Source organism: Theobroma cacao, chromosome 5, assembly GCF_000208745.1.
Source record: "Theobroma cacao cultivar B97-61/B2 chromosome 5, Criollo_cocoa_genome_V2, whole genome shotgun sequence".
Lineage (NCBI taxonomy): Eukaryota > Viridiplantae > Streptophyta > Magnoliopsida > Malvales > Malvaceae > Theobroma > Theobroma cacao.
In genome coordinates this window covers 34894612-34905337 of record NC_030854.1, presented here as the reverse complement: position 1 = coordinate 34905337, position 10726 = coordinate 34894612, and the positions used below count along the sequence as shown (strand labels likewise).

The window sequence follows — 10726 nt, the reverse complement described above, 5'->3', positions numbered from 1 at the left end:
TGTGTTCACCCGCGCAACACGCCTGTCCTTCTTCTCTCTATCTCTCTCCACAAATTTCTTATTTTTCTTTCTTTTATTTTTTTAATTTCCAGAATTTTCTCGTCAAATAAAAACTCCAGAAGCAAAAATCAAAGCAGTTTCAAAAGTCTTTCAACGTTCTCCCATTTTGTGTTTATTTCTCTCCATCAAAGCAAAATTTTGAAGCTGAAAAAAGAAAATTGCGGCAATTTTTGCGAGATTGGTGGGGGCGTCCAAGATTCAGGTGGGAAAATTTCGAAACAGAGGAACTTTGGATTCTCTCTTTCTGTTTTTTCCCTAAGCTTTTCTCTTGGAATTTGCTCGCCTCTCGAATTTTCGTGTTGTTAAAATAAAAAAATAAAAGAAAAACCGTTGAGTGGAGCTGAAATGCGAGTGCCTTCTTCCTGCATGCTGTTGATTCTCCGAAACGATTCGGTAAGTTTTAGTTTTTTTGTTGTTCTTTGGATGTTTGATTCCTGAGATAGTGGGAGGAAAGGAAAGTAACGGAAGAGAAAATTTTTGGAATTCTTTGAGTTGTGTTTTGCTGTTTTGATTCAATGAAATCGCAAAATATTTGTAGAAGAAAAAGTTGAAGAAAGATGAAATATAAATGCGGTCTTCATGCATGTTGTTGCTTCTTCTTCTCCAAATCGATTCCATAAGTTTTTTTTTGGATGTTTGGTTGCTGGGAAAGTAGAGGAATTTAGAAAAAAGAAAGATTTTTGTTGTTATTTTTCAGTTAAAAAAATCGTTTTGAATAACTAACTGCTGTAACTGAAAAGAGTTTCTAACTTCTTCACCTTTCTTCTTCCTTCCTACATTTTTAATATTACTTAAATAATTAAAAAAAATAATTATCATTGTTTCTCAATATTTCGAGGTTCTTTTTCTTTTGTATTCTAAATTTTGTTGAATTAAGACAACGAGCAGCCAAAAAAAAAAAGAAATAGAACATAAAGCAAGACAAATGTAAAAAATTTGAGTTTCTGAGATTGAATACCGAAGAAATGAGTTTAAATCTGTGGTTTTTGTAAATGCAGAGTTCGTGTGAATTATGAGATTCGAAAGTTCTTGAAATGGACAGCTCAGAGACATAGAAATTTTTGAAGATTTGCATTGTTGAAGGAAAATCTATACCTACAGCTTTGGACTATAACTACAGTCAATCTCAATTAATTGGTTGTTCAATAAATTTTTATTAAAAAAAGAGCTCAATATGGTGGCACCACAGTTAGCTGCTGTCGTTTCCAAGTTGCAGACACTGTCTACTTCAGACCATGCCTCTGTGGTCTCTCTGAACATATTTGTCGCGCTTCTTTGCACTTGTATTGTGATTGGTCATCTTCTGGAGGAGAACCGATGGATGAATGAGTCAATTACTGCCCTTGTCATTGTGAGTTTCTCTCTTGCCATCTATGGGAGTGGAATTACCATTTTTTGGACAATTCAACTAAAGTTTTGATTGCTTGGATTATATGTTTAACTTGCCTGATATATTTGATTTAATCGGTTTTATTGGCAGGGTCTTTGTACTGGAGTCATTATTTTGTTGACAAGTGGGGGTAAAAGCTCACATCTTTTAGTCTTCAGCGAAGATCTTTTCTTTATTTATCTTCTGCCTCCTATTATATTTAATGCTGGGTAAGTTTGTTCTACTGCCATTTTCATTTCTCTTTTGGGTGGAAAATATGGAGATTGTTTGTTATATAGCTTAAAAGGTAAAATAGATAGATATGCAACACTTATCCAATATGAAACATTATATTGTTTAAATACCTATTCCACAGTTATCTATTCTGGGTTTGAACTTAGTACATTGAGAATTTCCCCATGTTTTCCACATTGTAAATAGAGGAACGTAGGTGTCTTTTCTACGATATTGAGGTTTATTTTTTACTTTAAAATTGTTAAGAGTAAAACATGAAGACTATATTTACTTTATTTGCCTTCCTAAAGCCTTTCTGATCTCTTCTGCCTTCTGTGCCAGTTTTCAGGTGAAAAAGAAGCAATTTTTTCGTAACTTTATCACCATCATGCTGTTTGGGGCTGTTGGTACATTAATATCTTGTACAGTTATATCTTTAGGTATTTTTCACAACTTTATAAATGCACTTTACAAGTAGTGTAGATTCAGTTTCTTTTCTTTTCTCTTTTGCTTTGGTGCATGGGGATTGGCAGCCAGGGGGCAGAGTTGGGGGTTGGCTTAAATTGTTGCTTTATGTCCTAGTATTGCCAAGACTAATTTTGCTGATTGTGATTGCAACACTGATGCTTCAAACAGGTGTTATTCAGTTCTTTAAGCAAATGGACATTGGCTCCTTGGATATTGGAGATTTTCTAGGTATTTGCCTATCATTCCCTTATTTTTCAAAATTGCTTTGTTTATGTTTGGGTATCTTATTATAGTTCCCTGTAATTTTCAGCAATTGGTGCAATCTTTGCTGCAACGGATTCTGTTTGCACACTGCAGGTATGCATAATTTAAAATTGTAGTAGCACTTCAAAATTGAAATAACATGTATATCAAACTAAGTGGAGCTGTTTCTTCTGATGGTGCAGGTGCTTAATCAGGATGAGACTCCGTTGCTCTACAGTCTGGTTTTCGGAGAGGGTGTCGTAAATGATGCTACCTCAGTGGTGCTTTTCAATGCAATCCAGAGCTTTGACCTGACTAATATCAATCCCAGAATTGCTTTGGAGTTTATTGGCAGCTTTTTTTATTTATTCTTAGCGAGCACTTTTCTGGGAGTGATTGTAAGTCTCTTTTTGTTCAATTCTGATTCATTCTGTGAACACTGCACTTCTGCTGAGGTGTGATTTTTTTCTTTCCCTTACAGGTTGGACTGGTAAGTGCGTACATTATCAAAACATTGTACTTTGGAAGGTATGTTTTTTATGCTATCTGTGTTTTTATATCAACTAGCCTTTCAATAATTGTCTTCTACACGTCAAACAACCTCGAAATACTTCTACAAGAATCTATACTCGTCTCCAGGGAATGAAGGTTTACACAAAAGTAGCATTTGTGATATTAAAATTTTTTACTTATCAGAGGACTTCAACTGAACATGAATTTTGTTATTAGAGTACAGTGTTAATGGTAAAATGTTTGAGAAGTCTGGAACTAATTATTGAATGTACTTGATTTTAACATGATTCAGGCACTCAACAGATCGTGAGTTTGCTCTTATGATGCTCATGGCATACCTTTCATACATAATGGCTGAAGTAAGACTCCTCTTAGGATAATGTGGCACTTTCTTGCAGTCCTTCCTTTTCTGATATGATGCTTCTAAATTTTATGATTTACGTGCTTGTTGAATAACTCTAATGTTGCCTCCCTGCAGCTGTTCTATTTGAGTGGCATTCTCACGGTGTTTTTTTGTGGGATTGTGATGTCACATTATACCTGGCACAATGTTACCGAGAGTTCAAGAGTAACCACCAAGTATGTATCCTCCATGGTGTTATCTTAGTGCAATCAAGGTCATAGGTCATTGATGTTAGGAGAAAAAATATCCCTCAAACAAATGTTTAACTCATTATATGCCTCATTGATTCAACTTTGGTTTTAACACAGGCATGCTTTTGCTACCTTGTCGTTTGTTGCTGAGACATTTATCTTTCTTTATGTTGGCATGGATGCCTTGGACATTGAGAAGTGGAGATTTGTAAGTGATAGGTATGTTCTATGCACCTGCTAGGAAGTACACTAACTAGATTTTGGTAAAGTGTATATTAATGAGTCATTGTTGTCTTGAACTGCTGCCTCAGGTATATCTTTTGCTTTTTCTTTTCCATTTCCTTTTTCTCCCGTGCAACTTGTGCAATATAACTTCCATTTACTGAATGATCTTGCTGTTGTGACATGATGTTTAATCTCCTTTTTGCAGCCCTGGAACATCAGTTGCCGTTAGTTCAGTGCTGCTTGCTCTGGTTATGGCCGGAAGAGCAGCTTTTGTGTTTCCCCTGTCATTTTTATCCAACTTAGCCAAGAAATCAGCTAGTGAAAAAATCAGCTTTAGGCAACAAGTAGGTGTTCGTGTTGTTAATTTTTTGCTTCCAGATCAACTAATGATGTTATTTGACATTATTATTTCTCTGTATTTCTTTGTTTAGATTATAATATGGTGGGCTGGTCTCATGAGAGGTGCTGTATCTATGGCACTTGCATATAATCAGGTAAAGTCTGGATAATCTTATTTCATTTGAAATGAAAACCTTTTTATTACTTGTCATGGAAAAGTAGCTTCCTTGTATTAAAGTTGGCTAGTAAATTATGAGGAGATTAAAAAGTGCTTGATGTGTGTTTGAAAATAAGTACAAATACTAATGGTAGAATGAGAGGAAAAGGGAGAGAGAAATTGTGAAGGGGAAAGGTGAGAGATTTGTTTGATTGATGTACGATAATAGTATCTGATAGGCTTTTGCTTCATATAAATGCAGTTTACAAGGTTAGGGCATACTCAATTGCGAGCGAATGCAATTATGATTACGAGCACTATCACCATTGTTCTTTTCAGCACTGTGGTAAGATGTCTCTGGCCTCATTTTAACTGCTTAGAGATTTGGTAGTTTCTCCCAAATTACGTGGCGTTTTACCCTTATTATTTTATTTTTGAAAATGTTGAAGGTTTTGCTTCACATTAATGCTCCAAATATGTTTGGTTATTTGAGCTTTATCACATAATCTGTTAATTTGTAAAAGTTTCAAATTTAATAAGAATGGTTCAGTTGTCTTGTAACTTTTTAAGCAGGGGGATAATGCACCAACCAATGAACCAAATGTTAGGGTGCAAGTGTGAATTATTGTTACTTTGGCGTTCAATTATCATTTTTGGCCCTTTGGTTAGTAGTCTTAAGCATGAGAGTTTCTTGGAGATGTTACTAACTCTTTCTCTGTCGGTTCTGCTCAGGTTTTTGGTATAATCACTAAACGTCTAATCAGGTTCTTGCTGCCTCATTCCAAAGTAACAACCAGCATGCTCTCAGACCCATCTACTCCCAAATCAGTTACGGTTCCACTTCTTGGAAGTGGCCAAGACTCCTTCGAGGATGGTCTAGGTGGAATTCCTCGGCCAAGCAGCATTCGCGCACTTCTCACAACTCCAACGCACACCGTTCATCACTACTGGCGCAAGTTCGATGACGCCTTCATGCGCCCAGTGTTTGGGGGCCGGGGTTTTGTGCCCTTTGTTCCTGGCTCCCCAACAGAAAGGAGTGAACATAATCAACCTCAATGGCAGTGATCGATAAGACGGCTGATCCCAAATGTACAAAATATATGTACTATGCATCGGAGTTTGTCATAAGAAAAAACACGAACATATTGTGAAATTTTTTTTGATGAATTTTTAACTTGGCCGACGAAAAACCCGCACATTATATTTTGTAATTACCTCTTGTATGCTAGTATCATTGTATAGGTTATTTTATTCGCGTTAAGTTTCCTAAAAACGGTATTCCTGTTTATTCTTCCTCAACTATGTTGACATCATCATGATATACTCTTCTTTGACATTTTGCAAGAGCTATTATAAGTTTCATACGAATTCAAATAGCAAGTTAATAATTATCACAAAAAAAAAAAAAACAGTTCCTAGTCTATGGGTTAACCTCGTATGTTCTTTCATTTCCTTTTGGCAAACAGGTAACACAAACCTTTACATGCAAATTTCTGCTTATATGGCCGACCCTATTGTACTGTGCACACATTCTATGAGCAGGAAAGTATTTTATATTCCAGATTTCTAACTATTAACAAACCCTGTATGATTGTTGCTGGTAACCTGCATGACATGGAAGTATTCCTTGTCAACGACGCAGAAGGCATCCGAGAAAGACACTAACGAGTGCTACCATGCAAACAAATAGGAGAGGAAATCCCACTTGAACTTTTCTTAGATTTGTCTTTTTCCTCATTAGCGCCTGCAGAAATATGGAGTTTAGTGTCAATAATTTAAAGGGTTTAGCATAAAATGAAACATACATTGTTTCGCTGCAATCTAATAAAACTGCTTTGGACTCTTAAGTCTCTAACTTTAAAAAAAATAGGTTTCTGGTGGGTGATTCAGAATTCTATGATATAGAGTTTCCACTTGCTTTCCTAACGAATGGTAAAAGATCCAAGGTGGTGGGTGCTAAGTAGAACCCTGAACTTTACTCTCCACCTCTCCCACCCTCTTCCTTGTCCTGCAATTATAAGCCAACAAGTAGATCTCCTAATGACAAGGCCATCATTCCGTTCAATATAGAAATCAGGTGAAGGACTCTGGTGCAATTGGCCCATATATCACTGGTCTAAACTAGGATTTATAGCAGACATAAAAGACAGAAGGATATTTTGCGAATTTCGTGTCACATGGTAAAAATAAACCTCCAGCCTATTCTACAAACCCATAAACAAGTGACTAGGAGAATTGACTGTCCATGATTAAACATGTGATTTGGATCATATAACAAGAAACTACAAGAAGAAGAACACAAGAAGAAAACTTACTAGTTCTTCTTGTAAGATAGTTCTCTCTTGAGTGCTTAACCTACTCTCCACTGTCAGTTTTGCGATGGTAGCTTCAGCCTGAGAAGGAAATGACCAACTATTATTACTGAAACTATACAGAGCAGCAAGACAACAGATGCAAATTAATAATGGCAAAATATTATTCAATCTTGTTCTAAACTGTCAATATCAAGCACCATTCTTTGTCTTACAGACAGAAACTTACCTCGCCTAGCTTAGATTCAAGGTCATTTAGTTTTGATTTCATTTCCTCGACATCTTTGACTAACTTCAGCTCCTCCACAGCCTTCAATGTTTTTACCTCGCCATCCTTCAATGCATCGAACTCCTTTATCTTCACTGACTTCAGTTCCTCAGTATCAAGAATATCCTCCATTGGCTTTGATTCCACATCTTTCACTGGCTTCGATTCCACATCTTTCACTGGCTTCGATTCCACATCTTTTGCTGGCTTTAACTCCTTGCTATTGACTAAATTATCCTTTGGCTTAAGCTCTGCATCTTTTGTTAATTTTAAGTCCTCACCATTAACACCATCATTCCTTGGCTTCAGCTCTGCATCCTCCTTTAGCTTTAGATCTTCAGCATAGAACATATCCTTCCTTGGCTTCCACTCCACATCCTTTGTTGGCTTTAAATCGTCAAAATTTATTATCTTTGACTCCTCAACCTTGGCAACCTGGCACAGGGAAGAGAACACTGGTATTCTTAGAGGTTTTAGGTGTAAGCTTCACTAATAGACTTGAAATTTGCGTTTAAATCTCATACTCAAACAAAAATTCTCATAAAGTGTACTTTCAGATTTAAAAAAATATATTTCCTTTACAAGACAATGCAATCACATATACACATACATGTGTGCATAAACATAAGTATGTCAGAGCTATAAGCAACTTAACTTTAAGGGCTAAAAAATAGACAAAGTAGGTAGATCTAACCATCTGCGGTGGTGCAAGAACCCCAACTCTACTCAGTACCGGCTCTTTTGGTATTGAAGCATCATAATCTACTCCCTGATTCATTGTTCCATTAATTGGTGATAATACTGGTGAATGAGGTGGGCTGACAAGAGCAACCTTTAGCTTATTATCTTCAATATATCTTCCACTGTCCTTGACAAACTGCCAAGCAAAATGAGAAACCAAAGTCAATTACTATTATCAGATAAAGCACAAGCAGAACAGAAAATCACTTACTGCAGCTGATGTAATGTCTTCATCAGTTGTTCCAGCAGGAACAATTGTGCTTTGAATTAAGAACTTATCTCTGCATATCATATCAGGAGGGGCTTCACGCTGAGCTTGCATGGTAACTAAATGAAAAAAACAAAGATGAGAATATATGTGTACAGCGCAGGGGGCTAAAAAATTTATAAAAAACATCATATGAGAATTTCAGCACTATAATTTATTTCTAAGTTGCATCACTAGCTTTGATTCACTTGTCCAGCTATCGAAGCAGCACAATGGCAAATTGTCCTAAAGGTCAAGAATGTCATTTGACAAATATGTAATTTTTGTTTCTGCCATAGATTTGCACTCTCGGGGCATTAATCATGTATTATCAGATAGTAGAAACCAGCTTCTAAAGAGGAAACATGCCCTGCAGTTATAGCACCAGAAAGGCCAGAAACTTTACTCTATCCCAACCCTTTCCCTCACATCCACTTCTACAATCTTAATTTACTTTCATCGTCTTTTATGATCCACAAAGATTAAAGACCGCTTAAGCTTTGAAATTCATTCATTACATGCACACACATACAAATATCAATCCTAAAGCAAAAAAAAAAAAGAAAAGACCTCATTACCTGTAAATTCACATACTGATTTAGGCAAAATAATGCCAACATTAGGCCGCACGCAATATTTCTTTGGGGATGTAGTTTTAACCTGCAAAATATCATTGCTCCAATTACATTGCTATCAGGAATTCTAACAGTCTATCCCATGACATAAACCTTAGAAATTGCAAAAAGATAGACATAAATTAAATTAAAAAACAAAGTAAGAAAAGAGAAAAGCAGAGCATGTTTCAGAGTTCAGACCTTGAAAGCAACATATTGGTTAGTGTTATTCCTAAGTGAAACCGAGCAGGAGCATTGCTTCTTCAATATAACTACCAAACAAAAGATAAATTTAAATGAGAAATATATAAATCAATAAATAACGAAGCTAAATATAACATGTTACCAACAAAATTAATTAACAATAAATCCTTATTCTTTACCCTTTTTAGTATATTTATTTTTAAAATAATTATATAAAAATAGATAAAAACAAATAGGTTTACACAAATCCTTCTTGTTTTCCCTGCGTATCTAGTGATGAAACAAAGTAATAATTCTAAATAACATAAATTATTTATTATAATGATAAATAAATAAACAAAGATAGAAAAGTGACTTTGGCAAATTATTAAAGTACTTTATAATAAAAATGATTAGGCTAATAAAAATGAAGGGACAATCAAGTAATTGCGCACTCACATACGAATTTAAGTTCCTTTGGTTGAATCTCCAAAAGTTGCGTAGTCATTTTCCTTCGTCGCTTAGCATCCAAACCTTAATCTGCATATAATAATCATACTACTAATCAGCAATATGATCGAAATGATTAACTATTTTCTTTTTTTCTTTTTTCAAAATATTCGAATTAATATTTAAATATTGCAAAAACAAAAACAAAAAGAAGGTGATGTCGAAACTGAATCGAGTTCATATGCGCTTTGACTCGGATCAGACTCGAAGCAACTCAGTTTGAATTCAAAACTACGAACAAGCTATGACTCGTGTTCGTTGAAACTGAGGCGACAACGTTTAGAAATCAAAGTAGAAAAGCAGAAGAGGTCCTAAAAATTTTTTCAAAGCAAATGCTCAATAATGACTCGGATATTGACTCCATATTTAACTCGGATCGTTTTCCTTTTTGAATTAAAACAACTAAAAACGTCGCCATTTTGATTTTTGAGCTCAAACGGAACTCAGTACTGACTCGAATTTCAACTAAAGAGAAACGGCAACAACGTTACGGTACTGACATGGTATCGCCTTCTTTGAATTCGATCCTGAGATCAAAACTCGAGAAAGAACAAATCAAAAACGACACCGACTTCCGAGTCTCGAGTTTCCACCATGCACGAAAATTCAGCGCGAAAATGGAAGAAATCGGAGCAGAAAGACGACAACGTTTTTGAAAAATCAGAAGAGCGATCGCTTACCGGTATTACAAAAGAATCCCTGGTCAGAGAGAGAGGAAACGGAGAGAAATGGAGAGAGTATTTATAGCGTGAAAATGAACGATTTGGTGGAATTTAAAATTATAAAATAAATAAAAGACAAAGCGGAGAGTCCCAGAAATTCCTTTTGAGAGAGAGAGAGAGAGAGATGTTTGGGTTTGGTGGTGGAGGTAAAATGGGGAGACAAAAGAAAAAGACTGTGAAGAAGGGAAGTGAAAGGCAAGCATAAATAGCTGCTTTAAAGCGAGAAAGAAAAAGCAAAGCAAAAGACTGGAGCGTTAGTTGTACCCGCCGTTTCCCTCTCTACTTCTCTGAACCCTCCCCGTTTTGCATTTCCATGGCTTCGGCTCAGCTTTGGCTTCCCTCATTTTTCAAGCATTAATAATATGTTATATTAATTACAGTTAAAAGGTTGTAATACATAGAGGGATTTGTTTAAGACATGAAGGATAAATTAGCCGATATAATATAATAGTTGGATTAGCATAAAGAAACTACTTATTTGGGAAGATTTACTGCATCCATATCATTTAATCATGTTTAATTTGTGCTAATCAATATCATCAATTAGCACTTAGCATTCGGTAATTTATAGCTGGTTTTGAACTATGCTTATCTTGTATACCTACTTTAGCAAGCATTGCAAGCCGAAGTTCACCTAATTTCCATAAAGAATGAAGCAAAATAAGGCAAATAAAGGAAAGAGAACAAAACTTTGATCACGTTAGCATAACTGGAAAATCACAAGTAAATTGCTTCCAACCACAACCTTTTCCATTGGATTGATCAAAAGTAGTATGAAATTCCACTAAATTTAATTTTTCATTTATTATTTAATTATACCAAATAAATAAATAAAAATGGCTAAAAATCTCCCCGAGCTGAGCTCGAACAGCAACTGTTAAGTTAGCCATAAATTTATGTGTCCCACTATATTTAATAAATAATTAC

General features: G+C 35.4%; 2 protein-coding genes across 4 annotated transcripts; one reads left to right on the top strand and one right to left on the bottom strand.

Moving 5' to 3' along the window:
- On the top strand, positions 1-5599 carry LOC18599905 (sodium/hydrogen exchanger 2). The gene is made up of 15 exons (XM_018121607.1): positions 1-453; positions 1059-1411; positions 1541-1659; positions 2006-2103; positions 2300-2359; positions 2442-2488; positions 2578-2772; positions 2856-2902; positions 3180-3246; positions 3366-3466; positions 3599-3700; positions 3912-4050; positions 4138-4200; positions 4465-4548; positions 4935-5599. Exons 2-15 carry the CDS (start codon positions 1235-1237, stop codon positions 5265-5267), a joined length of 1632 nt encoding a protein of 543 aa, XP_017977096.1. The 5' UTR covers positions 1-453; positions 1059-1234; the 3' UTR covers positions 5268-5599.
- On the bottom strand, positions 5553-9987 carry LOC18599904 (vesicle-associated protein 2-2). Of its 3 annotated transcripts, none has more exons than XM_018121608.1 (9): positions 9758-9987; positions 9027-9107; positions 8586-8656; positions 8349-8430; positions 7735-7850; positions 7477-7659; positions 6744-7217; positions 6518-6595; positions 5553-5946 (listed from the first exon to the last, which is right to left on the bottom strand). In XM_018121608.1, the coding sequence occupies exons 2-9, from the start codon at positions 9073-9075 to the stop codon at positions 5833-5835; spliced, it is 1167 nt and encodes a 388-aa protein (XP_017977097.1). In that variant the 5' UTR covers positions 9076-9107; positions 9758-9987; the 3' UTR covers positions 5553-5832. The 3 variants fall into 3 exon arrangements, with proteins under 3 accessions (XP_017977097.1, XP_017977098.1, XP_007030154.2); XM_018121609.1 differs by having other exon boundaries at positions 9031-9107; positions 9758-9984; XM_007030092.2 differs by lacking the exon at positions 9758-9987 and adding an exon at positions 9578-9751.